This window comes from Stegastes partitus, unplaced genomic scaffold, assembly GCF_000690725.1.
Source record: "Stegastes partitus isolate 25-593 unplaced genomic scaffold, Stegastes_partitus-1.0.2 Scaffold756, whole genome shotgun sequence".
Lineage (NCBI taxonomy): Eukaryota > Metazoa > Chordata > Actinopteri > Pomacentridae > Stegastes > Stegastes partitus.
The window spans coordinates 25,674-48,434 of NW_007578487.1; the positions used below are offsets into that span (position 1 = coordinate 25,674).

The 22,761-nt window shown below is 40.7% G+C and overlaps 3 protein-coding genes across 3 annotated transcripts in view; all 3 read left to right on the top strand.

The window, feature by feature from the left end:
* LOC103364560 (5-hydroxytryptamine receptor 3A-like) overlaps positions 1-5,094 on the top strand; it is a 7,586-nt gene extending 2,492 nt beyond the window's left edge. Inside the window, exons 5-9 of the mRNA XM_008291712.1 lie at positions 362-531; positions 1,003-1,169; positions 1,412-1,622; positions 3,707-3,892; positions 4,523-5,094. Coding sequence (XP_008289934.1) covers positions 362-531; positions 1,003-1,169; positions 1,412-1,622; positions 3,707-3,892; positions 4,523-4,797 — 1,009 coding nt within the window. The 3' untranslated portion in view covers positions 4,798-5,094. The remainder of the gene's footprint in view (positions 1-361; positions 532-1,002; positions 1,170-1,411; positions 1,623-3,706; positions 3,893-4,522) is intronic.
* Positions 5,095-9,044: 3,950 nt separating this feature from the next.
* On the top strand, positions 9,045-13,725 carry LOC103364561 (5-hydroxytryptamine receptor 3E-like). The gene is made up of 8 exons (XM_008291713.1): positions 9,045-9,191; positions 9,727-9,771; positions 10,505-10,611; positions 11,254-11,423; positions 11,581-11,658; positions 12,394-12,630; positions 13,029-13,238; positions 13,372-13,725. Exons 1-8 carry the CDS (start codon positions 9,045-9,047, stop codon positions 13,659-13,661), a joined length of 1,284 nt encoding a protein of 427 aa, XP_008289935.1. The 3' UTR covers positions 13,662-13,725.
* A 1,028-nt stretch (positions 13,726-14,753) lies between these two features.
* Positions 14,754-22,483, top strand: LOC103364562 (5-hydroxytryptamine receptor 3A-like). Its single transcript, XM_008291714.1, has 9 exons — positions 14,754-15,687; positions 16,374-16,534; positions 16,635-16,679; positions 18,903-19,009; positions 19,110-19,279; positions 19,445-19,605; positions 20,036-20,246; positions 20,332-20,535; positions 22,179-22,483. The coding sequence occupies exons 1-9, from the start codon at positions 15,633-15,635 to the stop codon at positions 22,481-22,483; spliced, it is 1,419 nt and encodes a 472-aa protein (XP_008289936.1). The 5' UTR covers positions 14,754-15,632.
* Positions 22,484-22,761: the final 278 nt, after the last annotated feature.

A 22,761-nucleotide genomic window follows, 5' to 3' on the forward strand; every position in this document is an offset into this window, starting at 1 on the left:
ATACATACATACATATTAGAGGTAGTGCAAAACTTGTCAGGACAAGAAATGTATTCTCATTAGTTACTTTTTATGTTTCCTTTTCTTCTTTATGTGAAGTTTGTCGACCGAGAAAAAAAATCTAAAAAACCTCCGGTGTTAATCAGTGTGATGGGTTTGGTTCTGCGTTAATATCAGAGCTTCATAAAAAGTCCTATATATGAAGTGAATTAGATGATCAGCATTCTTCCAGTGTTTTATCTTCATCTACTTTGTTTTGAAAATGCAAATCCGAACTCCGGAGCAGTCTTGTTAACAAGGTCAGACTTTTCAGCGTTTTTGCTTTTTCACACATAACTCTCTGCGTGTTCTGGCCTCGCAGCATGGATGAAAACACAGCGCCACCTGTCCCCTACGTGTACCTGTACAGCGACGGTCGGGTGCACGACGCCAAACCTGTCAAAATTGTCAGCTCCTGTAACCTCGACATCTACACCTTCCCCTTCGACATACAAAACTGCACCCTGACTTTCAACTCTTACATCCACTACGGTAAGACACGACTCTCCTTTCTCAACAATCACTGTGGAGGGAGGGAATCTTTGCACCGGTCAGTTTTGCTGTTTCGGACGGGACACCTACATGGGCCTTATTTTGCAGTATGCAGTTGCCACTTATGAAATTCTATTTGTTTTTTTGCTATTTAAGTAACCATGTGTTTATTTAAAGGTGTGTAACAGTAAAGAAACCCATACCTACGATAGGAATGCTGTGAGGAGTGATCTATGAGTCATTTCAGAGCTATTAAAACCTGATTGACTTGTGTGTTCCCATCATGCACAGTTTAATTTCTTTTTTGTCTTATTGCATTTCATTGTTGGACAATTTTTCCTCTGCACACACCTGACAAAGGATGAATTGTGAAAGAAATCCAGACACTCTGATTATGTCTCTTTCAGTTGCATATGAGCTGTTTTTGAGCTCAAATTTAACTATTCCTCTATGCCTTTGCTCTTTCTCCAGCGTTTGACATTAAGATTTTCCTTGGGAGAGCTGCGGATGAAATCACAAAGAGGTCCAAAAGAGTCATGACCACCATGGGGGAATGGGAGCTGATGGAAATCACCGCCAACAAAGTCGTCAGCGAAGAAATTGACAACGGGATTTATACCGACAAGCTCCAGTTTCACGTGAGCTGATTTTAAAATGCATTAAATAGGCAGTGAATTGCTCTTTAGGCTCAGATTTTAAGACTCGAGTTGAAAGCAAGCAACAGCCTATGGTGTACAATTTTTTTTATTCATTATTCACTCCAACATGCTTAAAAATATGAGTTCAGTTGGAATCATGAAAAGTGCAGCCACAGCACAGACACACAGAGTTGTCAGTATTTCACAGCCTACTTTTGTCTTTCTTCTGCTTCATTCTACAGATCAGAGTGAGGCGTCGGGCCACCCTGTACGTGGTGAACCTCCTGATCCCCAGCTGCTTCCTCATCACCGTGGACCTCTTCAGCTTCCTGCTGCCTCCACAGAGCGTCGACCGGTCCTCCTTCAAGATGACCCTCATCCTGGGCTACACCGTCTTCCTGCTCATCATGAACGACCTGCTGCCCGTCACCGGAAACGCCATCCCCCTCATAAGTCAGTGTCACACGCAGCATTGTCTGTAGTGATTCATTAAAGCCTCCTTCAGTACAACTGTTTCTGGAGGCAGCTTCCAAAAATGCTTATAAATTTAAGGTAATCCTTTTTTTGTCCTGCAAATTTGCAGCGTTACAGCAGCAAAGGGGAAACAGCAAACATGTAAGGAACTAAGAAAAGTGAACAAAAAAATATGCATAAGTACTGTTTCTTCTGGGCTGCAAGGTGGAGCGGTGGTTAGCATCGTTGCCTCATAGCAAGAAGGTTGCCGGTTCACGTCCCAGTGAGGACACCCGGGATCTTTCTATGTGGAGTTTGCAGCGTGGGTTCTCTCCGGGTTCTCCAGCTTCCTTCCACAGTCCAAAAACATGCTGAGGTTAATTGGTGATTCTAAATTGTCCGTAGGTGTGAATGTGAGTGTGCTTGGTTGTCTGTCTCTAAGTGCAGCCCTGTGATAGACTGGTGACCTGTCCAGGGTGTCCCCTGCCTTCACCCTGAGTCAGCTGGGATAGACTCCAGCCCCCCAAGACCCTGGTGAGGATTAAGATGTATAGATATTGGATGGATGGACTGTTTCTTCCATCTGTGGACGTTTAGGTTGAAAAACAATGTTGCACATATCAGTGGTTTTGCTTTCAAGAGTAGAAATGTAACAACAAAGCACTAGTACTGCACAGATTCTGTTCATATTGTAAATATCCTTTAACCCTATTCAGGACTTTCATGTCGCCATACGTAGAAGGTCTTTTGGAATCCATTGGACATCAAGAAAGAATATGTGCAAAATGTTTGTTGGTATTCATTATAGACTTTCATACTATGTTAAATACATTTTCTGATAATGTTGCGGCGTCCAAACAAACCTTTTAGCCGCTGAGAGTATGAGGTTGGATCCTCAGGTTCACAGATTTGCGACGCGCTAGGAGGCTATGATAACAGATATGCTGACATCCAAAGGTGCTTTTGGTGCATTCATTGTGACAAACAGCACAGAGCTATCACAGCACAGCAAAGATGAATAAAGGGAAAAATGAAAACCAGGAGATTAAACAGATAAAAAAGGGATTAATGAATGAACGGGTTGCTGTCAACAAACATTGCGGCTACTACCCAACCCTGACTCTCTCATCTGTGTCACAGGTGAGTGCACACCTTTATACACACACACACACACTTCCACACCTGTACACACCCACTCCCACATGAACCACCGCCTCTGCAACACACACACACATTCAAGCACACCGTGCTCCTCATCTTCACCTTTGTATGTCTCCTACAGATAAGTTGACGTATTTTTGGTTCCAAATGCACAACAAATGTCCCTCTTTTTATATTAAAAAATAAAAAAACAATACCTGTCACCTAAACCAAATGGATCCAAAAGACCCCAAAAGTCCTGAATAGGGTTAAAACAGCAGAACTTCTGCTCTGCACATTTGGTTTTTAAGGTAGTTGGCAGGCAGTAGTTTCTGTTTCTTCACGTAATCCCAGACTGACTCGATGATGTCGAGATCAGGGCTCTGTGGGGGCGACGCCATCTGTCGCACGGCGCCTTGTTCTTTGCACTTTGTGCCTTTATAACTCTGGCTCTATGCTTGGGGTTGTTGTCTCCAAATTAATTTGGGACTGATCAGACGCCTCGCTGCTGGTATTGTGTGTTAGAACGAAAATATTAAAAGTTAAGCTTTGCACAGCTCTGTACAGCAGTGCACCGATCTCTTGCACATTCATTCTCCAAATTAAAAGTCCTGCAGAGGGTAAAAGTGTTCTGTTTGAGCCTGCAGGACAAACGTCATGGTCTATGGTTCTCATCATAATTAACGACTGTACAGAGTTTCATTCTGCTTCTAACTCACATAAATATTTTGGGCAAAGTGATGAACAATGTGTTAAAAGTGGTGAAATCTTTCACCTGTCAAGGGAAGAGTATGTGGAGATTTTCATTTATTTTACAAATGCACGTCCAGTATGGCTTCAAAGAACATCCAGCAAATATCCAGCATGCAGTAAACCACATTCGGACACTGCAGGTCTTTACTGGTTCTGGGGTTCTCATCCCTCTTTCTCTGTCTTTGTGCCAGATGTGTTCTTCTCACTCTGCCTGGCTCTGATGGTGACCAGTCTGCTGGAGACCATCCTCATCACCAACCTGCTGTGCGGCTCTGCCGACTTCTCTCCCATCCCTCACTGGGTCAGGGTGCTTGTTCTGCAGACGATGGGTTCCCTTGTTCTTCTGCCACAGCAGACTAAGAAACCAAAAGATTCAGGTATGTAGTTCATGTTTGTGCATATATATAAAGAGAGAGAAAGTAGATCAGACGCATTAATGTGATTCTTCACCTTGTCTTAAAAAGTCAATTCCCGTAGTTTTATCGTAGCAACTGGACTTGCTTGAGTTCCTTGAAGACGTTTCACTTCTCATCCAAGAGAGTGACCAGTGGGGAGTTCCAGATACTTGTATCCTTAAGCAGCCATGAACACTTCAGTTTCGGTTTCCGTTGTGGGTTTTTTTGCTCCTCCCCCTCGTTATGCAAGTCCTTAGTTTAGTTAGTTAGCATAATGAGGGGGAGGAGCAACAAACCCACAACTGAAATCGGTGTTAATGGCTGCTTAAGGATACAAGTATCTGGAACTCCCAACTAGTCAGTCAGAACTGATGAAGCCTCTTGGATGAGAGGTGAAACATCTTCAAGGAACTCAAGCAAGTCCAGTTGCAATGATTAATCTACGAGAACAAACACGACCTGGATGGCTGAGAATCTTCACAGACATATTGAAAAGCAAAGTTGCAAAAATGAGGCAAAGACCCTCACCAAAGAGGTGAATTAAACAAAAGTATGTATCCTGTTCATTAACAAAAAAAATATGTATGTATCCATTTCCTACCTGACAAATAGACCTGAAGATCAGCACTGTGGCGGCAAAGGGTGACGCTGACGAGAAGCCTCCAGGAGTGGAGAACAAGGCCGTGCAGCAGCTGAGGAGCCTGAGCAAAGACCTCCAGGCCATCCGCCAACAGGTGGAGCAGCAGCTGAAGGGCAGCCAGAGCTCAGAGGAGTGGATCCAGGTGGGTTTCATCATAGACCGCCTGCTGTTTGGCCTCTACATCATCTTCATATCAGTCAGCTTCATTACCATCATCATTATCTGGGTGAACTCATACGGTCGCTAGACAACTGCTTCCTCTCCTAAAGGGCTCCATCGATTTAGCCAGCGACTCAAATGTTTGTTGAATTCTGACTAATAAGATGTAATTGTTGTTAGCTGATTTGAAAACCCACTTTCCTGGAGCCGACACATTTATGCAATACATATATACGACACAGTTATTGTACCGCTGTTTAGAACAATGAAATGCTTTAAAATGCACCATTAATTAGATGTAGTTTTAAGCTTTTTGTGTCATGCTGTGCAATTTTAAAATGGAGGAGGCCGCTGTGTGCAAAATAAAATTACTTGGAAAATTTCATTCAGTTTTTGATTGACATTCATTTCAAACAAATAACTATGTTTTAATTTATTTTTCTCTTTCATTTATTCGAATTAACATCAGGTTTGATTTTAACAGAAGACTAATTCCTGCAGAAAATGCTAAGATATGCTAAATAAGGCTATGACAACATATTGAAAAGTAGAAAAAGAAATTAAAGTAGACATCACTTAATAATGGTTCCCCATCACAAAATCTAGCCCTGAATGTTGCCCATAATTTGATCGATATAGATGATTATAAGGCTCCAGCCCCCCGCGACCCTAGTGAGATTTAAGCGGTGTATAGATAATGGATGGATGGATAGATGATTATACGTTTAACAAAAACATCCAAATGTACGTGAAATAAGTAGAGATAAAAAGATATTTTAAAAAATAAGTAAACGCAATGAAGTGACATAACTTAGAGAAAACTCGGTCTGTATGTTTACCTTCTGCATTACCTTAATGACACAGAGCAAATGTCTCCACCACGGTAATCACATAGTGTTATTGCAGTATAATTATTATAGATCCATATTCCATTGTAGTAATCGTTCATGTAACAAATACAAACTAAAGATAAGAACACACATTTGTGTGGTCACACACAGGGCAATTTTTATAAAAAAAGAAATGGTACACTACATGGTCAGAAGTATGTGGACCTCTAAGACATGCTTCTATAGACGGGTTACAAGTTAAGGGAGGCTGCAAGGTGGCTCGGTGCTAGAAGGTCGCCGGCTCGTGTCTGCGTGGAGTTTGCATGTTCTTCTCTTGGGTTCTCTCCGGGTTCTCCAGCTTCCTCCCACACAGTCCAAAAACATGTTGAGGTTAATTGGTGATTCTAAATTGTCTGTAGGTGTGAATGTGAGTGTGCTTGGTTGTCTGTCTCTAAGTGTAGCCCTGTGATAGACTGGTGACCTGTCCAGGGTGTCTCCTGCCTTCACCCTGAGTCAGCTGGGATAGACTCCAACCCCCCATGACCCTAGTGAGGATGAAGAGGTGTATAGATGATGGATGGATGGACAAGTTAAGGATCTGAATAAATGAGTGGATGACGTAGTACAAACAGACTGCAGTGTATAACCACGCTGAGCACGTCACCTTGATTCTGATTCTGTGTTAGGACGGCAAAAGGAAATAGTCCAAGTGACTATGAAAGAGGGCTCACATTTCAGGCACAGATGGCAGGAGCTTCAGTCACAGGCTGCTCCACTGGCTCCATCATTAGAGGTTTCATTCCCAGTTAGTGTCCACAGTCACAGCATGTTTTACTTCACATGCCTCACTGCCCACAGCCGACGAGGGAAGTAGCTTTCAAGTCACATGTCTGAAAAGACAAGCCGAAGATCAAACAGAAGGAATCTGTGCTGGGAGGGAAGTGAGTGTGAGCATTTAAACTAAATCTCTGCCAATTGGTGCACCTTACTGAGGCACTTGTCACCTGTCTGTACTTTTTCATTCAGCCACAACAGCACGAGTGAGATCAAGCACTGATGTTGGACGATAAGGTTTGGCTCACATTTCATCCTAAAGGTTTCTGATCGAGTGGGGCTCATCTTATCCAAAATATTATGTAACGTTTTTATCATACGATGTCCATGAACGTCTCCTATCGTACATACTTCCAGCTATATAGTGTATCATCTGAAATCTTTAAAATATGTATACCAGCTTGCAGAAGAAGCATGACTTACTTTCCGATGTATATTTGATTTTGAAGAATAATAATTATACACGACTTGTCTAGATGTAGGAGGGAATAAGTTGAACAGAATCCCTTTCCTGCTTTAATGGGTCACAGCAAAGGGTTTTGTTTTAAGTCAGGTGCAAACATATTACAATATTTATATACGTGTTGCCCTAGAAAACAGCTTCAGCATGAACAAAAGTTGCTTTAAATCTTCCTAAGGTTAAAAGTAAAAACCTTTCTGGTTTCTTTTACGGGTCTTAAATACCAATATATTATAAATTGATATAATATAAGGGATACTGTTGGGATTGAGGCCTTCAAGCCACATTAAAATAAATACACGGAGGATATCAAAAACACCTATTAAAACACATTAAAAAATATAGAAAGTATTTTTAAATATAATGTAAATGTTTTTTTTGTTTTTTTTTAAATTTCCCTTAGCCACATGGCTCCAAGTAAACTGTGAGGAAATCTTCACAGGACAGCCCTCAGCAGCAGCACACCACTCAAACTAACAACCACTTTTGACCCAATGTTAATGTTTTTAGTGCTGCCCGCTGAAAGTCAAGCCTTCTAAGCTTCTATTCATCTTCATCTCTGTGCTCATGCATGGTAAGTACTGCTCCCGTAATACAGTAATACAATATTTATAGTGAGAAGGAATTTTCACTCTAATATTTATTAAGAGACTTTACATAAATCTCCTGCTTGTCACTGAATTGATTTTCTCCTAGCTCTGATTGGAAGGTTTTTTATCGAGACACTGATTTTATTTATCAAACTGAGGTCACTATGTGTGATAAAGCAAAGACAAAATGAGCTACCTATTGAACTTAAATCGTTTTATCTGTAAACCTGTACTGATCTTCAAATTCTTGAACACAACTTCACAGACTTCAGCACTTATTCTAAGGAGTGAAGCTTATGTATGCACAATGTCGCATAGGGAGCACATCAGGGTCAACTAGGGTCAGAAGCCCCCAAGACCGTTAGAGATAGAGATTTAGGTCTTTTCTTGGATGATAGTAATCTTACTAATCTTTAAATATAATTGAATTTGTTTTGCTGGTTGGAGGAAATCAAAAGAAATGGTTTTGAGGTCAGATGATTTATGACAGTACAAAATAAGCGTCTGTCTGCTTTTTTTTTTTTTTTTTAAATAAGGATATCCATATACTAACTTTACTGTTTACAGAATATGAAGGGTTTCCCATTAGTTTTAGCAAAAAAAAATAACTGAAGCCTTTTTTGTAATATGTAAAAAAAAAGAAAGTCAGAGTAAGACTTCTGAGTTAAAATGCCCCCAACTGGACATTAATGATTTTCAAGCCGGCCTTGCAAATGTTGGATTTATGATTAATTTTGCACTGTTTATCTAACGCAGTAACATAATCTGTCTATAAAAACAATAATAACTTTAGTTGCAACTTATAAAGAAGGCTAAAAGGCTAACTAGCTGACTTTATGTTAAGCTATGCTAGTTTGTTGTAGCACTAGCTAGCTAGCTAGCTTAAACGCTCTGCTACTGTAAGCTTTGAATATTAAATGTCACCAATTTAAGTATCAATGATAACAAAGCAAAGATCAAACTTTTGTCCGAGGCCCCTGAGTTATAAAATAAAATAAAATAATAAAATATTTGGCAATAATCAAACCCTTTGATAGAGAAATCTAAACCATTTCCGTGTTTGAAATGTCGCATTCATGCTAAAGTCAGAGCACCATCAAAATTTTGGAATATAGTTCATGGTATGGGTAAGTAACAAGCTTAAGATCTGATTAACTCCCACGACCCGAGGAAGATGTCTCTTTTACAGATTTAGTTCTATACTAACAAATCTGAAATCTGGTGTGATTTAACTACCCTATACATTTGTTAACTCAAGCATACTTCTTGTGTACATATTATATTGATATTCCAAAAAATATTTTAAAAGAGAATAGACATTGGTTCGTCAGGGGGCTTCTTACCCTGGTTTACCCAAAGTTTGGACCCTTGCGAGGTTTGAAAAAATAAAAACTGTACCAAACACTGGTAGACGACACGGTTTCTCCAAACCATGCCAACTCAGCCAAATGCACATTTTGTCTCTCTGACACTTGTACAGATGCATACTTTCAGATTACTCAAGATGGAATAAAGTTTTGACGTTATCATTTGATGCTTGCTGCTCCACCAATGATGAGTTCCCTTTCTCACAAATAACAACACATTTCTTCTTCCTGTCGTAGCTCCAAGCAATTCCGCCATGCTGAACTGCTCTAGCCCTGACACACTGTCACTGTTGGCGGCTCTCCAACCAGTCTTCAAACTGAATCCGATTCGACCCGTCATGAATTTGTCAACAACCACCAACGTCAGCGTTTCCTTCATCATGATTGGCATTTTAGGGGTGGTAAGCGACATTACATTAACTTAAAACCAATTCAGCATTAGGCCTTTCTCGCCTTGAATCGTAGCAACTGGGCTGTTTGAGTTTCTTGAAGACGTTCCACCTCTCATCCAAGAGGCTTCATCAGTTCTGACTGACTAGTTGGGAGTTCCAGATACTTGTATCCTTAAGGAGCCATTAACACTTGAATTTCTGTTTTGTTAGTGCTCCCCTTGCCACAATGGGGTTCGTTAAAGTCTTTTGTGGCTCGGTGTGAAAGTGGTTTCATCTTCCTGGGGAGAGATCTTAAAACTGAATTGTAAACAGGTGAGAGGTGATGCCTCAGACCTCCACTTCTGTTGAGTGATGGTCTTTCCAGTTTGACATAGATGGCTTCTTTATGAGAATAACCATGACCTGGATGACTGGGAATCTTCACAGACAGTATTGGGCCTCGTTTGTCTTTTCGAGTTTAATGTTATCAGCTGGCTTCCCATTAAGGAAGATAAATGCAAAGAAGGAACACATACAAGCAATTAATTGTTGATTCGTTTTCCAGGATGAGAAGGCCCAAGTCTTGACAACGTATATCTGGCAAAGTATGGTGAGTACTTTGTTTACAGTTAGCTAGCAATGATAAAATGGTTCGTCACTATCCAGACACAAGACGGTACATGATGCAGTCTACCACATAACGAACCAGAGTGGTCCATCAGTGGGTTAAATAAGAAGTGTTACAAAGCATGAAGGCAGTGCTGCTGATTATTGTCTTGAATTGCTGAGTTAAGGACTCAAACGCAGACACAGAAGCAGGTGCTTGGGGGGGAAAAAGAGGTGAGCTTTGATCAAAAAACGTTGATCCAGAAACAACCCACAATCCAGATGAATCAAAAGGGCACTGGCAAAAATTGACCAAAAATCCAAAGAGTTAACAAAAGCATGTGTTAAAATGAAGCTAGAAATGAAAGAAGATTAGATTAGATTAGATTAGATTAGATTAGAACTTTATTGATCCCTTTGGTGGAGTTGAAGAACTAGCTTGACTAGAGGCAGGTGAACAGGCGAACCAAGAAGCAAACTGGGTAACGAACAGGACCAACTGACAAAGACAAATAAAGAACCAAGACTATTTCAACACTGAAACTGATTTGGGAGAAAGGAACAAGGAAAAACGATTTCAAAATAAAACAGGAAGTAACTGAAAAAAAACCCCACACCTTAATGTATCACAAAAACCAAACAAAACCAGAAACCGAAACCCAGAAACTTTGACTTTCAGAATGTAATCTCATCAGTTGCGTACATGTTGAAGGCTACCTTTATGATTTGCGTTGCAGACTTGGAGAAATGAATTCACAACATGGGATGTAGAAGAGTGCGGTACGCCGTGGATCTCAGTCCAACGAAAACTGCTCTGGGTACCAGATATGGTCATCAATGAATTGTAAGCCCCATTTTTTTGTCTGTACAGCAGTTCAACCTTCATACACACTGATCTGAATGGAGACACAGAATCAGAGCATGCTAACAAGTTAACATCTACAATTTCTTTTATCTCAATATGACAAAGTGATTACATTTTGAGATAATAAGATGTTGAAAGCTGATCCTGGGAATTGTCCTCAAAAGATGTGAGGCAGCGAGGACGAAGACAGAGAAGGTACAAGTAGGGGGGGGGGTGCAAAACGACAAGAAACACAGGAGGCTCTGTGAGATGAACGTGCCTCCCATAATCAAATCAAATCAAGTTCATCGTCATTTAGCTGTACATACATGCAACAGTAGTACAAACAAGATGAGAGAGCGTTTCTTCAGGATCCAAAAAACTAAAAGCAATTCAATAAACAAGTGTTTGCATATCTGGATCAGCAGTTCAGCGTTCTGACAGCTTGTGGCATGAAGCTGTTGATCAGTCTGGAGGTTCTTCCTTTAATGCTCCGGAAAAGTTTGCCTGATGTTCCATCTACCAGCCTGCAGAGTGCTGATGCTGCTCAATTTGATCACAGCAGTCTTAAAAAGCAGAACATATTGATATACAAATTAGGCATGTAATCAGTTGTATTTAATGCATTTTATCGTCCCGCAGCATGGGGAAGAACTCGGCTCCATTCGCCCCGTATAGCTACCTGGCGTATGACGGCATGGTGTACGACGCGCAGCCCGTCCGAGTCGTGAGCTCCTGCAGACTCGACATCTACTTATTTCCGTTTGACATTCAGAACTGCAGTTTAAGCTACAACTCCTACTTACACGGTCGTAAGTAAGAACTTGTCCCTGAGGATCTTTCTTACGAATCACTCCAGTGAACTGAGAGATGTGTTCTTCGACGTAGTGTAATTGTTTTTATTCAGTTTTAAATCATATAAAGGGATTCATCTGTCAAACTAAAAAACTTTGACTGTCTTTCTTTCAGTGAAGGCTATAGAACCTTCCTTCGGGATTCCTGTGGAGCTAATGTTCAAACTCTCCAAAGAAGTGATGGCAACGATGGGTGAATGGGAACTAACTGCGTTGACAGCGAAGAGATTGTTAATGCCATCTACAACTGAAGGAACCTACGTAGAGCTTCGCTTCTTTGTAAGAAATTGCAGAAGGCTGCAACCATTTAAAGGTCGATATTGAGTTATTTATCAAACAGAAATGCTAAGATGAAGATACAGAGGAAGGTACAGTCTTCAGGGAAGAGACCACACATTGAACTCTATAGAGTTAGAGGCCAAATACAGCAAGAAGTTCACAACAACACCGACTCTACTGAAGGCAATAAAAAACCTGCATTTGCTCAGGAAATGTTCCCTTCTACATGAAGCTGCTTTGTTCAACATAGCTCCTACACAGAGAACCAACGTGCTGCCATGGAGCATTTATTGCTACAGCTAGTGTTCAACTATGTCTCTAGGTGTTGTAGTGACAGAAGTATCTGTAAAACCACGATCTCGCAGGCGATGGTATTGTTGTATGCTGTGTTCAAACGTCACATCCCTTTCTCAGTTTGTACTGATAACAACTGGTGTCGATTCTTACTTGTGGCATTCACAGTTTTGCAGTTATTTAATCTGGCTTTGCCTTCAAGAATATCTCCCAAGAATTCTGAACACTACAAAATCACTGACAGCAGCACAATAGATGGAGATGAAGTATCAGACAAAGAGGGGGGGGAAATTGAGAAATGTTGGGATTTTGGTGCAGAAAGTGTTCCAAGAGAAATCAGTAAAAAATTTACCAGCCGCTGCGTACCTGTCCTCTCCACAGGTGACGGTGAAGCGTCGGGCCACCCTGTACGTGGTGAACATCCTGATCCCCAGCTGCTTCCTCGTCACTGTGGACCTCTTCAGCTTCATGTTGCCTCCCAAAAAAGTCGACCGGTCCTTGTTCAAGATGACCCTCATCCTGGGCTACACCGTCTTCCTGCTCATGATGAACGACCTGCTGCCCATCACTGGAGACGTCATACCGCTCTTAAGTCAGTTGACAACTACCATAAATCCTGTTTGAAATCTGGACAAAACTAAGCCCCAAATATAAAAGAAGACAATGGAGCTTGTGTCATTATGCAGCATTTATATTGTTCATTCTGCAAATTTAGTTATTCAGGATATAAAAAAAAAAACATTGTGAAGACAAAAATGCAGGTTAATCTGCTCTGTATGTACAATGTATAGGTGCAACTTGCACATTCTGCTAAATCCTGTGAGTCAGTGTTGCTTACAGCTTGTTTCCACTGCCACCTAGTGGACAAAATTCATGCTGATTTACACTTTAAAGTCTTGAGTTCTTTCCACTAGATTTAAGATGTATTTGTCTCTGAAGCAGTTCTGTGAACTCAGGTGTTAAAAAGCACCTTTTTTACTACTCTCCCAGATGTGTTCCTGTCGCTCTGCCTGGGCCTGATGGTGGCCAGTCTACTGGAGACCATCCTCATCACCAACCTCATCTGTGGCTCCGCTCACTACTCTCCAGTTCCTCGCTGGATCAGAGTGCTTGTTCTTCACATCCTGGGCAGATTAGTACGTCTTCCTCCCAAGCCTAGAGATAAAAAAGACACTGTGTTCAGAAACCCTGCTGTGCCAGGTAGGAGACCAGACCAAGGGTGGGATTTTACACAAGCAAACCCAACATGTGCATCATGAATGAACTGATCTTACACAAGTCAGTTTAAACAGTCAGAGCTGCCGTCTCCTCCTCTGTTGTCTTCTTATTGCAGAGTTTGAAATGAAAGTTCCCCCTCCAGTGGCGAAGTGGAGCGAGGCTCCAGAGGAGAAGGAGCCGCTGAACGACTACGAGGCCCTGCAGGAGCTGTGGAGCCTGGGCAGAGACCTCCAGGCCGTCCGGCTGCAGGTGGAGCAGCAGCTGACAGGAAGCCGGAGCACAGAGGAGTGGATCCAGGTGGGTCTCATCATCGACCGCCTGCTTTTCATCGTCTACATCCTCTTCCTAACGGTCAGCTTCATTACCATCATCATCATCTGGGTGAACTCCTACAACAACCTCTGACTTGGCTGTTAGGTTTCACTCCTCTTTCATCCATTTTGTCTTTAACATAATATGCTACGTGGCACCTCTCCACTAAAATGCTCACCTTTCACTGTTTATTTAATGTTTTGCCGTGTTATGTATTTTCTTTTATGTTTGAAGTTGTATTCAGGGCACTGAAACCAATATCTCAAACATTTCTTCCAACTCTTCTTTTGTTCTTCTTTTTGATGAAAATGAGTCGTTTCAAAAAAAAACAAAAAACAGCCAAAATCTAAGGGGAAGATAAAAATCCATTTTAAAAACCTCCTTACACTTGAGCTGTTTTTTCCAACCGCCTCCTAAGTGAAGACGCTGCTGCAGGTTAGAAATGATCATGGATGATTCAGAGCCTCCTGAAACACTCATCGGAGACTTGAGAACCGTAAGACCCAAAAACTACAGTCGTCCTCAAATGTATTCATCCCCTTCCATTAAAGAAAAGGCAAAATTCACAATAGTCACTCAAATAACTAGAAAATGAAAAAAGTAATAATAAATAAAAATTTGCTAATTTATAATTTAGTGAAATAAGACATTGCTTTTGAATTGTGGTTGAAAAGAATAATTTTAAAAAAAATAAACAAAACTAATTAGAGCACTTTGCTGAGGGGCAGTGAAATCCAAACACCTGTCAACAGGTGCAGAAGTCTGACTGAGAGTTACAGAAAACACTTCAGTGATTGGCTCAAAGGGTTGTTCAACTAAATATTAGTTTACGGGTCCCATCATGCTTGTTTATATATATATATATATACACATACATATACATATATACATATATATATTTCTGTTGAACCACAATTCAAAAGCAACGTCATGATTTTCATTTAAAAAATTAATTTATTATTACTTTTGTCAATTTCAACTTATTTCAGTGACAGCTGTTTCTTTCCCGTCTTTTCCTTTGTTTCCTTGTTTGCTGATTTTTTTCTTAACTGATGTGTGCTACTGTCTCTGTCGGTGTTGCGCTGTGTTTAGAACAACAATTTCCCTGAAGTACCCTACTTAAGGGATCAATAAAGTTCTATTTAATCTAATCTAATGGGAGGGTTTGAATACATTTGAGGATGACTAGACATGTTTTATTGATGTTGACTGTCCGCACTCATCCCTCCGATGTTCTGTAAGTGATCACTGGAGTGACATTAGGCAATTTAGAAAATGAAATCATAAAACAACACAAACTGGTTCGTTTGCACCACTGATCTTTCAGGTTTCTCTTCCTTCTTGCCACTTTTATTCCTCGGTTTTTTAATTAATTGTAATGATACCACACACGTATACCTCTTTAAAAATATTACATCCATCCAGGACTTTCAATTACAGCAGCAGCAAGGTTATTTAACGTATATTATAGCATATATCAAACAGAATGGATCAGGGACAGCTGGTGTTAATGAGCTCAAATGTGTGCACTTGATCCTGTAGAAATTTGTGAGCAATAATAGAAACACATTGGAAACTTCAGGGTCTTTTACTTTTGCATACGTTAAAAGCAACAGAACCCAGAACATGTCCAAGTTCTTTCTTTCTGTCTTTGGATTTATTATTGAATACATTTCTGTCACCTGTGTCTGTCAATGTGTTTAAATGAGTGAATATGAACAGAATAAAAACTGCAGATTAGACAGAACACACTGGACGTAAACAATCGAGAGAGCTTCATGTATCACCGCTGTGTTTCAACCGTCATTAAAGTTTTCAAACACAGTTTCTGTGTCTTTGTTTTGCGTTGTGTTGAAATAAATTGCATTTCAAGCTCAGGAGCTGTGTGTCGACAGTATTTGTTAAGGAAAGTTTTAACATCCTCAGCATTTTAATGACATACAGCTCAAACAGCAGGCATTCCTGTTGGGTTAGTTCTGCGACGGTTTAAAGAACAGCACGTGCACGCAAACAACTGAGCGATGACATTTGGTTTGAAGTGGTCGGAGTGACACAGACGGAAAGATGACGGAGACAAAGACAGCCGGGCTGGTCTTCATCTGCTTTCTGCTGCTCCACGGTAAGGAAGAGAACATTTTGATGATCTAAGAAGTTAGTAAAGAAAGTAAAGAAGGAAGAAGATTCCATTAAAGCTGGTTGAAATTGGAACAACTGAACTTGAAGAAACTGGAAGACAGTATGTGGCTGTAGATTAATGTCATGATTATTTGTTGACTTTGAAGCAGTAACTCACCACACAGACTGAAAACCTGGTGGGACAGCAGAACAAACAAACCCACAAAGCATGTTATAGCACCCGTAGCTGCAACATATGTTAAGACTAAAAGCCTTTGCGCCTCTATGATGCAATATGTGTCATGGATACGGTGGTGCTTTCAGCTTAATTCTGTCTGTATACTGACAGTGACAGCAGCCTGGATTGCTCTGATATAATCAATAAGCTAATATTCACCAGTGAGCACAAAGTACAGCTGAGGCTGGTGGGAAAGTTGTTGTCGTTTGCAAGCATATGGTCACAAACCAAACATTTCTACATATATCTGGCCAAATAAAAAATGTCACCTGATGATACGTGAAAAGTTTAGGGATCATCAAACTACAAACTGACTCAAGAAGTTCACATAATGATGCACAAAAAGTGGGTCAAAGATCAAACGTCATAGCTAACAAAGATCTACCAACAACGAGTGAAGACGATGAGCTAAACATCTGATGGATCCAGATTTCTGCTCTTTCTGAACTCAGGCTTTGCCGCAGCACTGAACTGCACCAGTCCAACTCCTGAATCGCTGTTTGATGCATTTGAGAGAGAATTGTTTCCTAAAAAGCAACTGCGACCGGTGAAAAGCTTTTCGGATACACTGAACATTACCATCGACGTGACTGTGGTGGGAATTTTAGGAGTGGTGAGTTCATGAGCAAACATTTATTATTCATGTGAGCGAATACGTATCCTCTTTTAACCATGATTGGATTTTGTTCCCGATAAATCTGTCTCTCACGCAGGATGAAAAAGCTCAATCCTTGACAGTGTTCATATGGCAAATTCTGGTAAGTTCTCAGACGAGTGACAAGACGTGAAAAAATTCAGAATTTTGTCTGGAATCTTTTTTAAACAGTCTGAGCTGATCAAGTGAAGAGTTCATTGGCAAAAATCAGATAACTGCATCTACACAAACCTTCAGAGAACCCACTTTTCCATCGTCTACCTGAGAAAATATCAATCAAGCTTAAGTTATTCCTATTTTTGTCATGAGTCAAATCCACTCAGCTTCAGTTTGATTGATTTTATCTCAAGCAAACAACAACAAAAATAAGTTTTCTGAAAATCTACAAAGACGGAGTTATCTGTTCTTAAAATGAACTCTTCAAATACTATGATGTCAACCACTGCAATGTCTTTATACCAAATGATTTTTTTGGCTTAGTTGCCACAACATTGCCAAATTTTGGTATTTTGAAAACAAAAAAAAAAATTATTATTTCTACTTTTTTTTTTATGATCACATAACAGACAACAGCATTTACCACCCCTCCAATTGGGGGCCTCTCGGGTTTTACAGAAAGAAATAGTGTGAAACAATGCACTCATCATGAAAGAATATAGTGGTGTTATACATCAAATTAAACAGCAGAACCTGGGCTACAAGCACATATCAGCCATTTCTACATGCCTCAAACACAACTCAAACACCAACTAAATGAATTATCAAATATGGACATCGCTATAGCGCCACCACGTCAACCCACTCGTCACATTCCTGGCTCTGTCGCTACTGTACGTTATGAAAGACGCACAACCTACCTCTCAAAATGAAGCAGAGAGTCCCCAGATTCTAAACATATTCATCAAAGCTCTCTAAAACCAAAGCATCAGCGAGAAACGACCCAAAGAACAGCAAAAACCAAAACCGCTTCGTCAAACTGTAGTTGTAAAATGTCTCTTACCTTAGCTGTTTTGCCGTGAAAAGTTTATTTTCTCGGTAAATCTACACCGGAATCAGTTAGTACTACTTCCCGTACCACACGGAAAGCACGTCACCCGTCTCTGGGAAGCTGTGTGAACCGTAGGGCACTAAGACCAAGTGGACGAAGGAGCAAGCGGCTCCTCCACAAAATGGCGTTCTACTGATTCTGATTGGCTAAAAGTGCTGTCAATCTCGTTTTGGTGGCAATGGCTATCTTCTATTGGCTCTAACGATTCGAAGGCGGGTTCAATCACCGAAATCGGCCCATCCATCACGCAGATAGAGGTTTGCGTCACGAGCGAACCTTCACAGCCGCCTGCTGGCCTTTACGCACAGGCTGCGTAAAGGAGACAGCGGTCTGTTAGGACTTAAAAAAAACTAAAAAAAACTGCTGTATTTGGATGTATTGAACACCATTAGTAATATACAAGTGAAATATCTAGTTTGTACATAAGAACACTCAGATGGTCACCAGTGTGCCAAAATGTGCCCAAGTGTCCAAAAATGTCACCTCGCCTGAACTGTCTGGATTAAAAACTTAGTAATTTTGTTCTACTTCACTTTTTCAGAGTCAACCATTGCAGGGAGAATGCTCACATATTGTGCTATGATTTTGGAGAGGTTTAGAGCTGCAGCTGGATCATTCCAAAGAGATAATTATCCTGAAACTGCTTTTTTTTATTTAGGCGAACCTGAAATTTTTAAATTTGTGTGTGTGCCATCTACATTTACTTTTAACCAGTAACATATGTACTGACATTTACACATCTGAACAAATCTTACAAGTGTTTCTTTTATTATGACACAAGAATTATTCAAATAGACCTTGTGGTTGCAGAGATAAACTGTTTTTATTATGGGTATGTAATTTTCGAGAAAAGGCCTGAAAAATGGCTCAGGGCTTAAAGGGTTAAAGATGTTCTTTTTACTAGATCCATTGAAATAATGAATAAAACATAATGATACAGCCGCAAACTAAAGTCTATATACAGCAGTGGTTAGTTTCCAGTCGTTTTTTTAATGGTGGAATCATTGAAACACGTGCGTCTTTTTTTTTTACAGAAGACATTCATGCATTTTGGTTCTTTTACAGCTTTATTAATGATCATTTTAAAATATGACAAAGTCTGCTGGTGGTTCACAGTCTCATTGCTACAGTCCAGTGATTAGGATCCATGTATTATTCGTTGAGGTATTTTCATGTGATTTTTATATAAATGATAAAACTGATCCTTTACTCTAAGTATGCAGGGACACCATGCATTTTCTGAGATTTTTTAACAGTCAGTTGTTCTGTTTGATGTAGTCGTGGCCCATAGCAGGACTGAGCTGGGACGACAAGGAATGTGGAACTAAACTGATCTCTGTCCCTCGCGAACAACTTTGGGTCCCAGATATTTACATCTCAGAGTTGTAAGTTAAGAGAAAGTCTGTAACCATGAAAGTGAACAAGCTGAGCGATAATATTTAAAAGTATGTTTATAATGAAATAGGTTTTTTGGTTCTCTTCCAGCATGAACGAAGACAAATCTCCCAAAACCTCTTATGTCTACATGGACTACACAGGTCGTGTATACGATGACAAACCCCTCAGGGTGGTCAGTTCTTGCCATATGGAAATCTACACTTTCCCCTTTGACATCCAGAACTGCTCGCTGACCTTCGGATCATATCTACATTTTGGTAACTCTTCTCAGGAAACACAACTACACGACAAAAGCCAATCTTTTTAGAACAGATGACTGTTTTTTCTTTACACACAGATTTGATTAATAACAATCTGACTGCGTCACACTGTTTGGACATTTAATATGAACAAAATATTCTTACTTTGCTGTTTTTTCCCAGCTAATGAAATAAGGATGGTGAAACACCACACAGCTGCAGAGATCCTGGAGCAGTCCAAACAAGTGCTACAGACCAAAGGGGAGTGGGAGCTTGCAGACATCCAAATAGCTCCATCACACCTGGATGTAACTGTTGGAAGCTACTCTACCGTCAAATTCTTCGTAAGCATTTTGAATTATTATTTCAGGCTGTATTCGGTGTTCATGGGACGTGCGACCGGTATTTAAATAAACCGCAGGAAAAGTCTGAACCAAGTCATAAAAGTTAATAGTTAAAAAGATGGCAAAGAGAGTCAGTGTATGAAAAGCTGGGAATCTAGAAATAATTTTTAAAAACCGAGTGTAGTCTGAGTTCTTTTTGTGGATAATTTGTCAAAGCAGAATTATATATACAGAAAAAAAATGGGGACCGAGATTGAATCCTTGTGGAACACCAAAGGTTCAAGGGGCCAGTAACAAAGCAAGACAAACTACAACACTTAACATTTCTGGCAGTGGAGGCCAGTGTTCCCTGCAAAAGTCTAATTTCCTGATATTAACACTGGAAAGTCTGACTGAGGTCTTAAGGCTTTGTCTTTTCTCCTCATCCCAGCTCATTTTAGCACGTCGGCCAGTGATGTACGTGGTGAACCTCCTGATCCCCAGCTGCTTCCTCATCACTTTAGACCTCTTCAGCTTCCTGCTGCCTCCACAGAGTGTGGACCGATCTGCCTTCAAGATGACCCTCATCCTGGGCTACACCGTCTTCCTGCTCATCATGAACGACCTGCTGCCCGTCACCGGAAACACCATTCCTCTCATAAGTGAGCGTTACTTTTCATAGAAATAGTATCAGTCAAGCTAAAACTAAAAATGTCCTCACACCTTTTCACTTTGTTTTGTCTCCAGATGTTTTATTCTCAGTCAGTCTCGCTCTGATGGTGGCCAGCCTGTTGGAGACTGTTTTTATCGCCAACATCCAGTTCAGCTCCGGCCAGTACAGTGCAGTTCCTCACTGGCTCAGCATCCTGGTTTTACGATATCTAGCTGTTGTCGTTTGTCTTCCTCCAAAAAAGAAGAGCAACCGTGTCACAATCTCCCTTCGCCCAACAGGTAACATTATCATGAACATGTTTTCCTTGATTGTATCTGGTACCGTTCTGAAAACATCAACTATTTAAGAAAGAAAAAGAAAAGAAAAAGAGCCGATGACAAGCTTTTTCCAGTGTTTTCAATTGCATCTCAGGCTAGTCTTGGACAAATGGATGTTGTTGAGTGGAAGTGGTGACAAATCAGTGGCTGGTTAATGTTCGATGGTTAATCGTTACGGCTCACGGGCCGAGCGTCGCTCATGCGTGGCAGATTATGACACCCCGGTCAGCCACAGCAGGCAATGTGTTTGTCAGTTGCCACTGTTGGACATTTTGTGGGACATTTTAATATGTTGATGGACTTTCTTTCCTTAAATACTTTATTTCCCAAATACATGCTAAATAAGTCCGATATTGGCCATGTAGATCGTGATGGTCCAGTACATCGGCTAGTTTTCACACCCAAACTCTTCGCCATCTTGAAGCCCGCTTATTGGAATATCAACTATATTTCCACTGATTTTTAGTTGGTCACCAATCTTCTTGAATCCTTTTTCATCTTTGTGAAGTCTCCTAGTCAACATCGTTTGGCAATTCTTTTACATTTGGAGCCATGATGCAAACATGCAGACAGAAACAGCACATGTATGAATGTGTCCTTCAACTTTTTATCAAGCAGGTGACCTGTGACTTCTTTTTAATTGGCTGCTTTCTGAAATGCTGCTGCTGTTGTTGTCATGTGACCTAAACATGGAATTACCACATGGTATTTATGACCACTGCACACTTACACACATAGTGAAGAATACGATGAGGTGTGATTGAAATGTCTGGAATAAGACATAGGGTGTGTTTTTATGTGTGTGTTTCTGTGTCAGACCAGAGTTTTTGTTTGCTAGCCCAAGTTTGCTGTCTTTTGCTGTTGTCCCTGTTCTAAATCTTGAGAAAGGATGCTGTTTCTTTAAGTCAATTCACATTTGATGAGTATTACCTGCCTTTTTTTTTTTTTTTTTTTGCAATGGGTCATCTAGAATTCAGCAGCACGTCTGGTTTTCAACCAGCCAAAGGCAGCACATGTCACCCCGCTGTTCAGATCACTTCACTTGCTTCAAATTCAAAACCCTGACACTTGCTTACAAATCCACAACGAGAACAGCTCCCTCCTACCTGAACTCTCTCATTCAGGTCTACACTCCCTGTGCTCACTACGCTCAGCCAACAAAAACCACTTGATCCAACCACCACAACAGGTCCAAGGTTGATAGCTGGACTCTTCTCCTCTGTGGTTCCCCGGTGGTGGAACGAGTTACCAAACTCTGTTCAATCTGCTGACTCCCTCTCAGTCTTTAAGAAAAGACTAAAGACCAGCTCTTCCCTGAACACCTTTGCACTTGACAGACTGAAAACAAACAAAAAAGAAAATCCTATTCCCTCCCACACAGCCTGCTATTGGCATCAGCGCCCTATCACACTTGATCTTGTTCTATAACACTTATCTAGACTGTTTCCTCCTGACTAGATCTTTGCTTGTGTTGTATCTGCTCTCAGATGTACGTCACTTTGGATAAAAGCGTCTGCTAAATGAAACTGTAGAATTGTCGTAGAATTGTAGGGTCATGTCGTTTATGACGTTATTGCTCTACTCTTGATTTTTGACAAAACCAGAAATGAGCGCCAGCATCATCTCATCGACTGACCTTCGGAGTCACTCTGCTGACAAACCTCCAGAGAAACCGCCTTCAGATCCGCCTCTGGACGAACTGAGGAAGCTGAGCAGAGACCTCGCAGCCATTCGCCTTCACATCAGCAACTACCTACAGGGGACAAAAAGCACACAGGAATGGCAGATGATCGGGGTTGTCATCGACCGCCTGCTGTTTGGCATGTACATCGTCTTCATTTCAGTCAGCTTTGTGACCATCATATGTGTCTGGTACCTGAGTAACTCGTACAGCCATGGCAGCATTTGACTTGGTGAGAGAGTTAAATCATGTAATTGTATTGATCACCAGCAAAAGTTTGGCGGCATACGATGGTGACGTTGGAGTCATGATAAGGAACTTGAGGAGTTTTTGTACAACATTCTAAATTTTACTAATTTGGTACAGGATAAACAAAATGAAATGCAAGAAGTCCAGCCTCATGGGCTTTCGTATTTCTAAATATGATCAAAACAAAACTCCCTTAATCGTCGAGTCAACTCCACATTTAAACAATTACATTCTTTAAAAACAGATGATTCCACGAG

Coding starts and splice junctions, on each gene's coding strand:
- LOC103364561 (XM_008291713.1), top strand. CDS start 9,045: ATGCTGAACTGCTCTAGCCCTGACACACTGTCACTGTTGGCGGCTCTC. Junction 12,631..13,028: donor AGACGTCATACCGCTCTTAA/GTCAGTTGACAA, acceptor CTACTCTCCCAG/ATGTGTTCCTGTCGCTCTGC. Junction 13,239..13,371: donor CAGAAACCCTGCTGTGCCAG/GTAGGAGACCAG, acceptor TTCTTATTGCAG/AGTTTGAAATGAAAGTTCCC.
- LOC103364562 (XM_008291714.1), top strand. CDS start 15,633: ATGACGGAGACAAAGACAGCCGGGCTGGTCTTCATCTGCTTTCTGCTG. Junction 16,680..18,902: donor TGTTCATATGGCAAATTCTG/GTAAGTTCTCAG, acceptor TGTTTGATGTAG/TCGTGGCCCATAGCAGGACT. Junction 19,280..19,444: donor CGGATCATATCTACATTTTG/GTAACTCTTCTC, acceptor GTTTTTTCCCAG/CTAATGAAATAAGGATGGTG.